The 17364-nt window shown below is 27.2% G+C and overlaps 1 protein-coding gene across 1 annotated transcript; it reads right to left on the bottom strand.

Moving 5' to 3' along the window:
• Window positions 1–3558: 3558 nt before the first annotated feature.
• On the bottom strand, window positions 3559–16957 carry LOC107448915 (mitochondrial ribosomal protein L9). The gene is made up of 7 exons (XM_043046686.2): window positions 16730–16957; window positions 14543–14705; window positions 12074–12198; window positions 10006–10050; window positions 9823–9924; window positions 5479–5577; window positions 3559–3792 (listed from the first exon to the last, which is right to left on the bottom strand). The coding sequence occupies exons 1-7, from the start codon at window positions 16811–16813 to the stop codon at window positions 3571–3573; spliced, it is 840 nt and encodes a 279-aa protein (XP_042902620.1). The 5' UTR covers window positions 16814–16957; the 3' UTR covers window positions 3559–3570.
• Between the last annotated feature and the right edge of the window lie 407 nt (window positions 16958–17364).

Raw genomic sequence — 17364 nt, forward strand, 5'->3', positions numbered from 1 at the left:
AAAGTAGTTATATGTACAAGCTTAAACATAAAATAATTTTTTATTCCATTAAAAATGAGTTTATATAAATATCAGATGATATATGTTTTACAGTAGCATAGTTAAAGTGAAGGAAGAGTTTATTATTAATTTTATATATAATATTCTTTTCCTGTGTTTAATATCCTGTATTTTTCCAATGAATATTGGTGCTAAAATAGCACCTTCTTATTATATTTATTATTTACTCTATTTTATAACAAGTGAGCTTTGCTTTGTTGTAACTCCATGAGTGCCAAAAGTTTTGTACAGTTACCACTTTAATACGCTGGCCGTATAAATGGCACTCATGGGCACTGTATTTGATAGACAGAAGTTTTTTCATGTAAGTGTAAAAAATTGGTACAGAATTATTTTCAAAATTTTGATTTAGTTCACAGCTCGTTTAAATAAAAATTAATGTTCAAATTAGGGATGTAACGAATATTCGGCCCCTTTGCCGAATATTCGGCCTAGCCGAATACTGAAGTTATTCGGCCGAATAATGAAGTATATGCTATTATTAATTATTTAGATTTGTGAAAGCCTTATTGTTGGCATCAAGCTATTTAAAATATTACAAAAAATACATAAAGTTGTTAAATTTTTTTTAAAAATATACAAAGTTTAAAAAAGCAAATTTGTTAATATTTATTTCATTTTTAATTTAAAATTTGAAAATTATTTAATTACAAAATTAAAATTTCAAAAAGTTCTTAATTTTCTGAGTTTTAATAATTTTTCTGACAAAAAAAATAGTTAAGAATACATTTAACAGTAGTAGTAAATAATGACTTCTTATCTTAAATAAAATAGCATATAAATTACAATTATAACTATAATTAAAATATGCTATTAATTATTTAGATTTATAAAAGCCATATTGCCTTGTTAATTATATTACATCAAGATATTTAAATTATTACAAAAAATAAATCAAGTTGTTAAATTTTTTTTAAATATACAAAGATTAAAAAAGCAATTTTGTTAATATTTATTTCATTTTTAATTTAAAATTACTTTAATTACAATCAAAAGAGAAATTTTTAAAATTTAAGTATTCGGCCTAAAATTTGGCCGAATATTCGATATTCGGCCCCATCACTATTCGTTACATCACTAGTTAAGATATAAATTTAATGTAAATATTAATGACCACAATAATTCATTAAAAAATAAAATTTAAAATACATATTTTTCTTTATATGTTTATTCAAGATAGTATACATCTGTACCATTAGTTTTTAAAAGGGTAAAATACTATAAAGGGTAAGATTGAATTTTTTTTTTGTTAATATTTTTAACATTAATGCTTAACAGGTGTACTGATATGTTTTAAAATGGGCAACCTGGATTTTTTTATTATTTAAGCGTGTTAGTTTATTTTTACATGCGTTGGATTTTTCAATTTGAATTGCTGTTTGTTTGTTAAATCTATGTAATAAAAAGCTTTTCTTTTTAAGTTGTAGACATTTGTGATTTTGTAATTGTTGAAGTAGCTAACTTGAAAAGTTGTATCATTTTTAATAAATGCCCTAAAACTTGAAAAAAAAAAAAAAAAACTGTCTCTTAAGTGTTCCAAATGTTCCTTTAATTTGCATTGTGTAATTTCTTTGTGTGAAATATTTGTAAACATGTTAATTGTAGTATAGTTTATACTGACTATATTTCTAATAGTTAAAATAAATGAGGTAAGATTAAATTTTCATGTTAAAAACTCCTATTTCATTTGCTTATTTTTAATTTTCTGTTCTGTAAAATTAAATTAGAACATGTCCGCAATTAACTTACACGAGTTCAGTTTCTGAAATATCATTAACCAACTATCAACCAATTCCCTCATTTAAATGAATTTATTACTTCTTTACATAATTCTAATATTTTTTTATATGGAGATTTTTTTATTTAATGATTTAATTTAGATTAATTTTATTGTAAGTTTGTGAAAACATATAAATTTCTTTCATTGAGTACTATTATTCAAACTTTTTTTTTGAAATTGCTTTGTTTTGCATTTTAGAACCTTTGTTCAGAATAAAACCAAGGCAAATTATTCAATTACGCATAGCTGCTAACTTAAACGTTTCCTCAGGGTAGGATAATTATAATTTAATATTTTATTCTTGACTTTATAAAGTTATTTAAAAATTTTGATTATCATGATATGAAAATGACTATAAAAAGGTATTTTTTAAAAATCTTGATGATTTAAAAAAAAAAAAAAAAAATGAGCTTGCAAACTTAGTTTTCAGTGCCAAAAAGAAAGAATGATTTATAAGTTTTGTGGTTAATCACAAGAAGTAAAATTAAGAGATTCAAAAGTCAGTTTGATGGTTAGGTGAAACTGAAAGGCAATAAAATAGTTTTTTCTTTTTCAATTTCCACCACCAACAAAACTGGTTTTGATAGTGTTTAGCTTACCTTCACTGTGATTATTCTTGATATGATTTTTTTGATTTGGATAATTCTACACTGGTGGACAAAATTAAGAGATGGAAAGCATTTTCTCACATTCATTCGCACTTGCAAGATACCTATCATTTATGATGTGTTTGACAATAGTTCCGTGAATGCTCAGAGGTACAGGCAGGAGGTCCTAGAGCCCTATGTGCGTCTTTTCAGGGGCGCTGTTGGCCCCGAGTTCATTTTTATGAACGACAATGCTCGACCACATAGAGCTCTCATGGTTGATGAGTATCTGGAAAGTGAAGATATTCAACAAATGGATTGGCCAGCCAAATCCCCTGACCTGAATCCTATTGAACATGCTTGGGATGCTCTTGGTAGAGCTATTGTGATGCGCCAACCTCCCCCCGGAACCATTCTGGAGTTAAAAATTGCTCTGGTGGAAGAATGGGAGGGTCTTCCACAAGTCCTCCTTAACTCCCTTATTAACAGCATGCATACTCGTTATGCATGCTGTCTGTCAGGGGTGACCATACTAGAGGCAACACACGCTGTACAAGCCTCACTTTTATCCTTAAGTTCAGACTACATTGGATTTATTGGCAATAGGTCTTGCCAGTGAATGGCACTTTCATTTTTGTTTTGCATACTTTATTATCATGGAATAAGCTATATCCATACCAAATTTCATTTATTTATATTCAGTATTTTTTGAGATATTTGGGAAAATGTCTTCCATTTCTAATTTTGTCCACCAGTGTAGATCTTTTCTCATTTAAATATTCTTCATCCCTAATACATATATTTTTTTTTTATTATCCGAAATAGCAATTACAAAACATTCAATTTAAAAATCTAATTGCATTAACCTTGTGCAGGCAAGAAATTCACTGATGTGCTTACCAAAGTAGTGGACTACCAAGTGTTCAATGCTTTGTAGAAGTCTGAACATTTTCTGTTTTTGTGACAAGATCTGTCAACGTCTTTTTTATTTCTGCGATAAATGCCTGTCAGCATTCACATTAGTTAGGCAATTTTGTGATCAGAGAATCATGATGTGTGCTTGGTCTGTCTTTACAGTGTAAGTTGTTAAAGTTAGAATGAGTTTTAATACAGAATGAAATTGTTAAACAAAATAAAATAAGTTTATTCAATATATTTAATGCGATATTTTTCAATGAGTGATACAGAGGAAGAAGGATCATCTACAATTTCTGGCATAGGCATTGATTGTAAAAGTTCTTTTTGTTCTGCTAGAATGGGCTCATTTTTTTCTAAATAGTCTTCTTCACTCAATATAGCAGTTTCCATCCCTTTCTTGATGTAGAAAACTCTGCAGCGCACCAGCACTTTTTCTGTGTTGTTAATCTAAGAAGACAGTATCATTGGTAGATAAGTGGACCAGTGTTACCATTTTATTTTGAATAAAATTTAATGCACAGTCATTTATGCTAATCGAACTAAGTTCTGCAATAATTAGTAATAATACAGAGAGTTGAAAGATCAGTTGATTATGATGCTTTTTGTATTATTACTAATTACTGCAGTTTTAAGTTTCCCAATCCAAAATTGCAATTTCATATTTTTTCACATTGCAAGGGGCTCACCCAAAATACGCTGTAACTATTATAAACTGTTTTAAAATTAGTGTCACATATTAAGTTTTGAAATCAGAAATACAAATATAACATTCTCTTCAACGGCTTTGGATTTTTTCCCCTCAAAATACGGAAAGAAGGGTAACCACAATCCTTAATGAGGAGTTGAACAGTGTTTATTAAAAACACAATTTAAGATTAATAATGGAACTAAACCGGATTCGGTACCGTCATTCTGATTAATGATTTGTTGGGTTTTGATTTTGTGTTTTTATTTTCTTGCTTAATGCCCAGTGGCTGAGTGGTAGCGCATCCCGCTTCCAGGACACAGGACCTGGGTTCGATCCTTGGGCTGGGCAAGGTTGACTCGGCCTTTCATCCCTTCAGTGGGTCGATAAATGAGTACCAAGCCTGCTTGGGAACTAAACACTGGGGGTTCTGCGTTCGGCTGACCACCTGACTGGAACATCGGCTCCTGCAACCCAGAGCCCAAGGATAAGAAAACTAAGATGGGCACAGTAGGCCTTGACCCTCTATGGCCTGTCGCACCACTGAGTTTTGTTTAGTTTTAATTTTCTTGCTTAAATATTTATTTACAATCCCTAATCTGTTAACTGTTTTAACTTCATTTTCAGTGAATATTCTTTAAAAATACTCTAATAAAAGTCCTGGGATGGTGTTCCATCTACGGACTCTACTATGCCCCTTTTTATCTACTTAACGAAAGCAATATCAATTTTATACGGTCATTGAGCTCTTCATTTTTATTAATTGTTTGTGCAAAGTGACAATCTCTAGTTCGCTATGTATTTAATCCAATTTTGCTAAATACTTATTGGAGAAATTTTCAAAGACTAAAAAAAAAAAAAAAACAACACTAAAATAACACTTATTGCAATAAAACAGACATGGGTGATAACGTTTTGGTTAAGATTTACACAATTTGTCAGATAGAGGTAATTTTTTAAGTAAACATGTTAATATATGAAATAAGAAAATGAAAAATACCCTTTTAGTTAAAATCATTGCAAGGTAAACAGTTTTTAGATCATTAAATCCTACTATATTACAACAAAATAACATAATATACTAATAATAAACTACAGATTTACATAAAAATTTATTCTTTCTTAGAGAAATAATAAGGCATTAAAGTTCATTAATTACATAATGCATTTTAAATATGATTTTTTTGTAAGTAATAAAAATGTTGCAAAATATGATCATGAAAAATATTAATATAATCTATAAGCACATTTAATAAGGTTAAACATGATTACTTCATTTTTTTTATGAATTTAAAAAATCAAGGTTTTACTGTATTTCAAAATAGTGATTTTAATCAGAGAGAAATTATGCCTTGCATGAAGCAAATACTTTTAAGTATCATAATGAACCATCCATTAATAATAATAAAAAACTCAAATTTCTGTTATTAAAATGTAAACAGAATTACCGTAACTGTCACTGCAAAATCTCTACCTTCCATTGCAAGGTCTGGTCCTTCGACAGAACTTGAAGGCAGTTCTATGGCATCATGTGGAATAAAAAAACCCTGTAAACAAATTTAAAATGAGGTTCTGTTACTATGGCAGTCACAATACATATTTAGTCACAGTTTTTAATTTTAATGAACATGCCCATAGAAGAGTAATCAGAATTTGGGTTTATACAAAAGTTAGGAAACACAATTTTCTTAATACACACCTGCGTGAACAACTATGAATGAACTCAAGCACATAATAGTCCCGCAGTGGACTGATCGTTAAGACACGGTTCCCAGCAGATCACCGAAGTCAAGCATCACTGGCTACGGTTAGTGTGCGGGTGGGTGACCACTTGGATCAGTCTGCGTAGGGACCGAGGGTGTGCGGTATTGGTCCTCGTTAAACTGTGCTACCGTAAAGTGCTCGACTTCGCGTGCAGGTCGTCGGGCTGCCGAAGCGGGGGTGCCATCCCTTCCGCAGAGGATCAAAATTGCGATGGCATGTCTTCGGATCATCCTCCGGGATGTTTCCCAGACCGTCGCCAATAGCCCATTGTGCAGCTCTAGTGCGACGTAAAGTAACAACAACAACAACAACAACAAGCACATAATAAAAATTCATTGCATAATCATTAAGCTCAAAAATTAAAAACTTTTTAGTTATTTTTTAGGGTAGAAAAAGTTATTTAAGCTTAGATAACTTAATTTAAATCATTGTTACACATTGACTAATTATTTGACTCTCAGACTATGAATTAAGTAGGTTATCTTTAAATTTCATTAATTTATGACAAACAAATCAGCACAGCTTAACCCTTCATGTGGCTGTGTAGAGTATACTTACCACGGTAAGTTTTAAATGTTGATTTGAAGTAATTTTTTGGCTTGTGATTCATGCAACCATCTGCTGATAACTTAAGAAAAAAATAAAGAAGGGCTTTGTTTACATAAATATGGGTAACAATAAAGGTTAGTGTGAGGTCATGAAGAGAGGTTAACACCGGGGAACTATTTGCTCTTGTGTATAAAAAGTTTGTTCATTTGATTACTTATCAAATTTCTTTGTAGTTATAAATACAACATTTATAAATTCCGTTATCTATAAAGAGAGATGCCGATTTACACCAGATAGCGAATTAATATTTTTGAGTGGTAGTCTTTTAATGTATATTTCTTGGTTTATTAAATTCATTTTATAGGGCTTATACTTACGACTACTAATAAATATATTTTAAAGGCTTATGTAATATGCCACTTTCTTAGTTACAATTAAATTACACCTTAGTTATAGTTAGTTGAACCTTTTAAAAAGTTGGCAAAATCAACTGAAAATCTGCAAAAATTTGTTTATAGTTCTCTACCATTTTTTAAAATATTTTTTTAAATCCAGAGCAGTTAGTCCTATCCTAGAATATCCCTAAAATATTTTAACATAGCATTTCAAGAAATAAATAGATCTATAAAAGGTTAAGTAAAATGCTCATTTATTTTCATTAAAATATAGACAATTTAATCTTTGAAGGTATTGAAGTGTTACAGAATATCCTAACTACACAAAATTGGCAAAAATTAGCAGTATATTTAAAGGAATGTTTAGTTAGTTATGTAATGTTAATTGTAATAGTTTAAAATAAATTTCATGAACTGTATTAGCAGAGATTATTAAGAACATAAAAGAAAAAATTTGTGTGCATGTTTACCTGAAAAAAACAAACAAACATGGTAATAGAATATTTGTAGGAACAAATATGTGTAGGATTTTTAGAACTAAAAAATTGAAATTCAAATAAAAGTTTTTAATATTTTTGGGTCAAATGATACATCAGATACTATTTATGAATAAATTTTCTTGGAAGTTCATAATATAAACAGAATATAATGAAATAAAAATATTATCTAATTATACAAATTTATAAATGTCATGCAATTTGATTAAAAATTCTAGAATAACTCAGTAGTAAAATGATATTTCATGTAATGATAAACACATGTATTATCCAAAGATTGTAATTGAATTCACGTGTATGTACATTAAAAAGTTCAAGCATAAAAAATAAAATAATAGCTTTTTTCAGAAAAAATATAAAATGCAACATATTGAGAAATAGAAATATCAAATTATTCTAATCTACAATAAATTTCATGCAATGTGGCAGAAAAATTTTAGAGAATTCCAAAAAGAAATTTTGTGTGTAATACACATCTGCACAAACAAAAATATTAACCAAGTATTTGTACAAGCAATGATGGTAGTAGAATTCTGATTGTTAGAGAGTTATATACTGAAAACCTTTTTGTATTAATTTTTCATACATCTTAATCAGAAGACATTAGATAAATTTTAGCTATTTTTTCTTCAAAAAATGTAAAAATTTACACATATTAAGGACTATAAATATAACCAAATTGTATCAATTATAATTAATAATAAATATCATACGCTTAGTAAAAAATTGTTAAAAGAAAAAAAAAAGAAAACAAATCTTTTAGATTATTTCAAAGATAAGTAGCAATAACAAAATTAAAACTGATATTTATAGAGCAAAATTAGGAAGTTTTGCTATTGACCAATGGATACAACTACAACTGGAATGCACTTTCAATGAAAAAATGGTGACTGGCAGATAACCTTTTGGTTGCCATTTGTTCTATTTAGTCAACTGTTAATTTTGCCCTACAATATTAAATAAAAAGTTCATTGATAAGAATTATTTTGCAATCAAATTTATTTACAAAATTTTACTATACTATATCCAAAATATTGATTTTAACTTTTTTTTTTTTTTTTTTAATAAAACTACCAGAAAACGTTTCCACACCTTAATTTTTTTAAAAATGTATTGCTATAAAAGTAACCATTTACTTTGTTTTACAATTAAATTTATATTTTACTAAATATAGTTTAACCTAATGCTTAAGTAAAAGAAAAAAAGAAAACAATATGAAAAAGAAATGTTAGAAATTTCTTAAATGGATAAAAAATTAGTAAAAAATCAATTCAAACAAACAAATTCATTAATTATTTATGATAAATTACTTTTACTCTGAAAAGTTTTAAAAAAAATCAAGAATTTGGAGTAACTTAAAAAAAAATAAAAATAGATAATAATTAAATTTAAAAAAATATATTAATAAAAAATCAAACTGTTATAATTAGATAAAATTATAGATCGAATCATAGCGAGAAGCTGACGAGAATGCAGTCTTTCAGCAGAAATGAACTAACTATTCGATAAACTGTGATGCTTTTGGGAATTTTTAAACCACTCGCATAATTGACATAAATTATCATTACATTATTATCATTATTTTAAAAGGTGAAGTGAAGCATAATGACTACCATTTTTTAATTATTTAAAAAACTGGAAAAATAAAACTATGGAAATCAAAATTGGAATTTTAAAGAACTGCCAAAGTATTTGTCTGACTTATTTCATATCTTTACAAGTATGTTAACTGAAATTTTCATATACATTAAGTATAAAAATAATTAATGTCTACTACAGTGAGTTAAAAATAATTTCTACATTTGAAAGTATGTCAAAAGAATTACACTATAACATGTAAATTAAGTTGAATTAATGTATGCATTATTAAATCGTGCATTATTAAAAAGTATATATATACATACATTACATTATACACATACATCAAGATGAATCATAAAATAATTCATCTTGATGGAAAATATAAATTCAGTTGAATTAAGTTATAACTTAAAAGTTTAGCAAGAACACTTCTTTCTAAAACATGTTTGATTTGATTAAGTAGAATTGTTTTATACCTTAAAATGTGATAACACTTCTTTTTCAGAAAAACTGGTTTGATTTAATTTAGATGGTCGTATTAAATTTTTGATTGGATAGAGAATCACAACATTAAAAAGATAGGAATATATTCCTTTAAAAATGAACTATATAACCAAAATTATGATTTAATAATACATTTATTGATTGAGAAATTATTATTTTACTTGTCATTTAAAAAAATTATTAAAATTACATGCAATCTTAAAATATTCCAGCTGATTTCTTCACAAAAAGCTGAATCAACATTTTAAGATTAATTTGAATTAACTTTTAATTAAAAACGCATGAAAACACATTGGATTTGACTGAGTTGAATTGATTTATTTCTTAAAATGATGAGGAAGGAGACTCTCTGTCACAAAAGCATTTGAATTTGATTTCAATGTTCAAATTTTATTGGTAAAGGAACATTTATTAATAAACTTTTTTTTAAATATGTGGTTTATAAACATTTTATAAAATATTTAAATTTTCATAATTATAATAATAAAATAATTATTCTTACTTCTTTGCGAAAAGCTATGTGAAGATGACTCTTTGTGATAGTCCAAGGATTTTCAGAATTCATAAATACAGGTATAACTATCTTACTCAAACTTCTAATAATCTGCATTAAAGAAAAATAATTAAATTAAATAAGAGAGTCCATCATAACTTTAGATTATGGAACCAAATAGGTTTAACTTACTGTAGCAGCATGAATAGAACTGAATTTTGGTCTTTCTTCTCTACTCTAAAATAAATATATTTTGATTTATAACCAGGATTATAGATTTTCTTATACAAGAGAATTATGATAAAAACACAGTTTAGAAAATAAAGTACAACCGTATAGTTGTCAAAAAGCAAAAGTTGTGTACTTCGATTTTCTTTTTATATTTGCACTAGAAAACTTAAACAATAAGAAACATTTATAAGAATTTACAATTAGTTTATATATATATATATATATANTCAGCTGTTCAACGACGGTAATAAAATAAAATATAATATAAAAATATATATATATAAAATATATAATTGTTTTAACATTACATATATCTAACGCGCAAACGTTTAAAAACCTTTCCCACAAGAAAGTAATAATATGGATCTAATTATCTAAAAAAATGTGATGATGTGGCTTTAGTAGCTTGGGAAATTGATCAGTCCCACGCTATTGAGACCTATTAACATTTAAATATATTGTCCAGAAAGATTTAAATATATTGTTCCAAGGTCAAATGTGCTATTCTATACCTATCCACCAGCATGTAAGGTTGTCATTCTGGGGCTCTGGCCCTTACTTTAATAAAATTATATTATGATTCCTGCATTTTCCTGTATCTTTTTCAAGAAGCACCGGCCACACTACGAACTTACAATGTTTAGGCTTTCAAAGTGTAACATATATATATATATATATATATATACACACACACACATATATATATACACACACACACACACACATATATATAAAACTATAAATATTATAAATGTTAGTACTTTTGCTTTTATTTCAATTATGAAAATGAAAGGCAAATACGTAGATAAGTGTTGTTAAAATTCCTTTTCCTAAAATGAATGCTACAATCACAAAAGGAAGTATGCCTGCTTTTATATCAGACATTTAATTACTCTAATTAAGAAAATATTTCCCATGTGTATTTGTATTAAAAACGTTAATATATCTTCAATTAAAATAATGAACATTTCGTTAATTTTATGCCTTGTTTGAAATGATAAATAGTAACCACTGGTTTAAAATATTGAGATTCTTTTGTCATAAATAGTAATATATTTGCTTTTGTAACAAGTAATTGATGTAAAAGTACAGCCAAACTCGCTTATAATGAACGTGAAAAGACAGCAATATTTACACGTGGTAACCAAGTGCTTGGGGGGTTAATGAAAAAAATCATATAAGTTTTGTCAAACTGACTAAATTCAAAATATAGTACCTACTCTATTTATTTTTTATTCCAATACAAAGTGTCTCTTTGTAGTGTTATTGTTCCTCAAATAAGACTCATGACCCAAAGAACATAGTCATTTGCAGCTCTGCTTTTGAAAAAAGATCACATGTTTCACGATTTATGACTCATCAGATACTTTCAGTAGTCTTCAAAATGTTAAATGAATTTTTCAAAGAAGGGAATAACAGAGTTGGAAAGGTAAAAGCACGAAATTTTTTTATGAATCACAAAAATATTGCTCGCTAAAATTGGTTACTCGTTTTGTTGCAATAGACTTAATATTGTACCGTTCGAGTTCTCGTTAAATCAGAGCTTGTTCTAAAGCAGTTTGAGCGTATATACATTCATTATCAATGTAATTATAATAAAAAAAAATAAAGTGTACATTTATAGTATTGTTTACCTCAGTTCATTTTTATTACCTTGTTTATTTCATGCAATAAAAGTTATTTTATATTAAAAAAAGTTATACTATTTATCTGAATATACCTCTAAATAACTAAACAGCCTTAATTACTGAAAATATAAATTGCAGAATAAAGAGATACTATACATGCNTTCTCACCCATTTTTTTTCTATGATGAAAACACTGATGCAATAAAATCTATTTTATATTAAAAAAAAGTGATACTATTTATCTGAATATACCTCTAAATAACTAAACAGCCTTAATTACTGAAAATATAAATTGCAGAATAAAGAGATACTATACATGCTTTAATTACTTATAATAAGAAGCACAGATAAAAAGATAGACAAATTTATCTAAATATATGAGACTCAATATCATTTTTTACCTTCTTCTTCATTGAATATTTTCCTATATTCTCAGGAGTAGCATACACTGCTTTTCTTGGTAAAAGCAAATCATTACGAGCATATTCTGGCATTACAGAGATAATATCTCCTACATCTCCAATACCTGTTGGTTACAAAAAAGTATTATTACACGTAAAATTAGGCAAAACATTCTTATAGCTAAGGCAGAGGCATGATTAATGTTAAAGAACAGTAAACGATGATATAAAAAAAAGAACACAATTTAAATTTAAAACTTTTATAAATTATAAAGACATGATATAATTTTGAGTTCGGTGATGAACTAAACAGACATAAATGGAAATTAGAAAGAAGGAATTGCTTTTTTGTTTCGGGTAATTTAAACACTAGTAAATGTAAATTGTTAGAGAAATAGTTTAAAACCCCTTTCCATTCTCATTGCAAATGGTTTACAGGTTTTAAAAACTATTTCAGATCACTTCAGGTAAAATTCTTTTTAAAAAGTGATAAACAATTGATTTATTTTATTTAAAATCAGTATCTGCAGAATTTGTTTATTAGCGGTAAAAAATTTATTTCAATGTAAATTTTTATAAAAATTCATCTAAGAATAAAATTGTTGAAACTTTAAGTGAAGTAGTTCAGCTAAATGTTGAAATAACGAATAAAATATACAAGGAAGAATTCGTTTTAAGTGAAATAAGAAGCTTAACTCAAGTTAAAAACCAATTTCATTTAACAAGCATTTCTTTAAAAATTCCTTAATAATTTTAAATTGTGAAAATATATTTTCATGACGATAACTGTCATATTAAATAATTTAAATAGTCTTTTCAAGTACTATTAGAGTATGTGTGGCCTCAGACAGAAGTCAAAATATTAAAGACTTTAGGTTTGGGGATATAGCTGAAGCACACATGTATTAGATAATATTAAAGTAATTGAAAAACAATGAAACATTCAGCAATTGAAAACATTAAAGTAAAAACATCATTTAAAATTTGAAGCTTTTGTAATTAGAAAAAATATATATTTGTTTTGATACAATTATAGTTATATGAAAGAATGTTTAGAAGGTACTATTGTCGCACAAGAGCTTTTAGCTTTGAGCTATTGGTGACGGCTTAAAAAATATTTCTGAACATGATCTGAAGACAAGCCTTCACAATTTTGTACTTCTGTGGTGAGTACAGTAGAACAGTTTAACAAGAACCAACACTGCACACCCTCGGTTTCTTCACAGGCTGATCAAAGTGGTTACCTATCTGCACACTAACGGCAGCCAGTGATACTTGACTTTGGTGATCTATCGGGAACCACGTCTTATGATCAGTCCACTGTGGGATGAATATTTTCAGAACAGTTTTCTCTCCAAATTTTATAGAAAATATTTTAAACTTCCCATGACATTTAAAGAAAATTTATATTTAGTCATACGAAGGAAAAAGAAGAAGGTTGTTTGAAAAAGAATCTTGACTACTTTCTTCTCATAACAACTTTTTTTTTCTTGGCAATTTTTTTTTTCTGTATGAAAAATAATTTTTATTTATAAAAAAAAGTTAAGATTTTTATAAGTTTTGGAACAATCGCTGAACAGTAATGGAGATAATTTACTAAAATAAATTATTAACATGAAAAACAACATGTTTAATTAATAGACTTGGGAGCAGGAGCTTTGCAGCCTTAAAATTTTGCAGATTTTAGATGTTTCGATGATTCTTTTTAATTGTATTAATTTATACCTAAATACATATATAGAAATAAAGATTAACATTTTGAAAGAAAAACTAACAAAATTAAAGCGTAATTGATAGAGTTTATAATTCGTTATAAAATTTTTTTGACCCTTCTAGTTTTCTTTAAATATATCACAGATTGTAAAAAAATGAGGCAGAATGATTACTTAAATAAGTAAACTTATAAAGAAAAATTTTTTTCTTCATAAGTTGAAAATTTTTGAAAATGCATTGCATTATGTTTTTTTAAACAATCAATGCAAATTTAGAGGATGGTGGATCGTATTGTTGTGGATTTCAGAGAGACTGCTACACTATGTAAGAGAAGTTCATCAAACAGCAAAAAAACATTAAATTAATATAATTATACATACTCATGAATTCAAATAAAATTAAAGAAATTCTTCCCTCTGTAATTTCCAATCATATTTCGTCACATGTAAAATCTTGATAAAAAAATTAAAAGGCATAATTGGAAGAAAAAAAAAACTTTCTAAAGCTTCTCAATTTCTCAGATCACAGTCTTACCCTATTAATTTCATTAATAAATAATTATTTTAAATCGGTATTACAGCTATTTATGAAATGGCTTAGAAACAACCTCTGTTTTGCATTTCATTATAAAATAACCATTAAAGATTTAAAAACATATAACTAAAATTTATTTACTTTGATTTCATATTTTCTAATAAATAAATAAAAGAAAGTATAAAATTTAAAGTAAGTAATAATAAAAATAAATCAACATACCTTCTACAAAAGTTGTGAGAACAAGGTGTAGATCAGGAGGTGGTGTATCATCAGTATTTTCAATAGTTTCATAAATAAAATGTTTTCCCTTCAAGACGCGAGGTCTTTCAGCGTTTAGCCTCGAAAGCGGTGGCGTGTATTTTCTTTTTACTATCCAAGTATTCTTAAAAATAAAGCTAAATATTAGAGTTTGAAGATAATTGTAACTTTAAATTGAAATGACAAAAAAAAAAAAAAANAAAAAAAAAAAAAAAAAAAAAAAAAAAAAAAAAAAAAAAAAAAAAAAAAAAAAAAAAATGAGAAATGCATTAAAAATTTCTTTTATAAAATTATTTCAGATATAATAGTTTCAAAAAAAAAATTTTTTTTAAAGATAATTATAATAATAAGCTAATGAAAAATAAAAACTCTTTTAACTTTAGAAGTTAATTACAATAAAAAATATTAAAATGAAGAGCTTACCCACTTATCGCTTTAGTTTTTAAATCAAAATGATAAAATTTATAGAATATTCTTTAAATGGTAAACACTCAGTTTAAAATGTATAAATGAGAAATTTATGAAGATCAAATCAATATCATGCTTATTTTAGAATTTTTACGGGTAGAACACTGAGTACTTCAGTTTAAATCATAAGTATAAATAAAAACATGCACTAAAGAACAGGGGTTGCCAAAGTGGTCAATATTAATCACTGGGGTCAATAGGGTGTAATAAGGGAGTGATCCTATCTAAGGGGTGGAAGAATACCAATGCCATTCAATGACAAATTTATTGACAGCATCACATAATATGCAATTTTTGCTTAAAATGCCATTTGTAATTTCAATATAGTAAGTAACTGAAAACTTATATAAATCATTTCCAAAAATTAAGTGATGGTTTTAAGCTTTATTTTGGAGATATTTAAAATATGGATATGCCAGAATTGATTATTGCGCCACTTTTTTCTCAAGTCGGAAATATCATAGTCATTTGCAAGATGAAATAATTGAATTATTCGATGATTTAGAGGCAAAGATGCTCTTAATTGTCAATAAATATAAATATTTAACAAAAATATCCAAAACTCTTTAACACATCACTTTCCTTTGAAATTACGTCTACAAGATCATAAATGGTTGAATTTGGATTCACTTATATCTAGCTATTCATTTTGACTTTTTCTTGCCTTATAATTAATTTACATTACATATCAATGAAATATGTATTAATGAAACTTATACATAATTTCGTTTTAAATAATTGAAGAAAAAAAAACTCTTATACTCTGCTATCGTTTTCCTCTTTATCAACCAGTATTCCTAGAAACAGCTATAAGGGAATAAAATACCTTAACTGCAACTTAAATATAGAAATGTAAGGTAATTTAATTTAAATGAAAGGCTAATTTTGCAATGAATTAATTGTCTTAATCTAACAGAGCCCAAAGTTAGCCTAGAATTAATTAGTGTTACGAGCAGATAATACAAAATTACAAAGGGAAAATTAGTAATGTGTTCCCCCTCTCTAAAAAGTACCAGAACGTCCTTCCACAAATGACAGGCAATTGCAACATGATCATTCCAAATTGCAGGGATCTGTCCAGGCCAAATTTGCCATCGTTAAGTGGTATCTTCACAGATTCAACTTTAGGAAAATTGGTAGTTTCAAAAAATATTTTTTCTTAAAATTTTATTTTTTTATCCCGTAAGAAACGATAAATCCTTATTTTGGTGTTGATTTTTTAATATAATTTTTAATTTTCACAATATAGGTACCCCTCAGAAAAACTTAGACAGGCCCCTGGATTGATTCATCATACTCTTTCCTATATGCTCTTCTACACAAGGAAGACTTAAATTTAAATATTAAAAGATTACTAATTAAATGCAATATACGGCAAGAAATATTTTGAGAAATAATAAGAAAAGAATGAATAATTTTTCATTTTTAACTTGAAATTATTACAAATTACTAATCTTTAAATAACAATACATTGCAATTGTAAAAAAACTTCCATTCCGAAAAACTTATTTACTAAAAGAAATCAAGAAAAACTTATTGATTTACTAAATAGAAAATATTTGTGCTTTTTAAAAATTTATTTGCTCTTTGAAATAAAAACCTTATGGTATTTTTAAGACAAAAGCAACCAATGAAAAATTAAATCAAAAGAAAATATTATTTCTAAATTTAGATTCTTACTCGATAGAATATAAGAGGTTGAGAAGTTATCTCTTTTTTGCACAGTTTAAAAGTAGATGATCTACTTATGCGGCATATATTCATGCTTAAAATAATCTTCCCAATAAACTTATACAAACTCTTGTAACTCAGTGAAACTTTTTATTTATTATGATTTTTGCTCATTCCAATTCAAGACGAATTTCACTACAACTTTGAGCAGGCATGCGTCACTAATGAAACACTCACTGTAGGACAAGCGTCTAGGGCAGGGCCGGATTTAAGCTAGGCGGGGCCCTAAGCTACTAAAAATGTTGGGGCCCTTACAAATACAATTCTATTTCTTCACACCTAAAGTAAACTGTCATTATTTTTTATTGTTGAGTATTAATACTAAATTACTAAAAAATTTGATAGTATTACTTGATTGTCGATCGCAACGAACTATAGGGGGCGTTGTTGTATGAGACTAATACCTGCGATTTCTATATGAACAGTCATTCATTTACTCTAGAGACGTCGTTTATGTAGCGTGTAGCATTGCAACGTTCCTTCTTTATTGTGGCTAATTAAATTTAAAAAAGAAAAATGCTTGATATTCTTTCTTATGCAAACGAAAACAAAATGGTATCTCTTTTTATTACAGAAGGAATATC

This window comes from Parasteatoda tepidariorum, chromosome 6, assembly GCF_043381705.1.
Source record: "Parasteatoda tepidariorum isolate YZ-2023 chromosome 6, CAS_Ptep_4.0, whole genome shotgun sequence".
NCBI classification, from domain to species: Eukaryota; Metazoa; Arthropoda; class Arachnida; order Araneae; family Theridiidae; genus Parasteatoda; species Parasteatoda tepidariorum.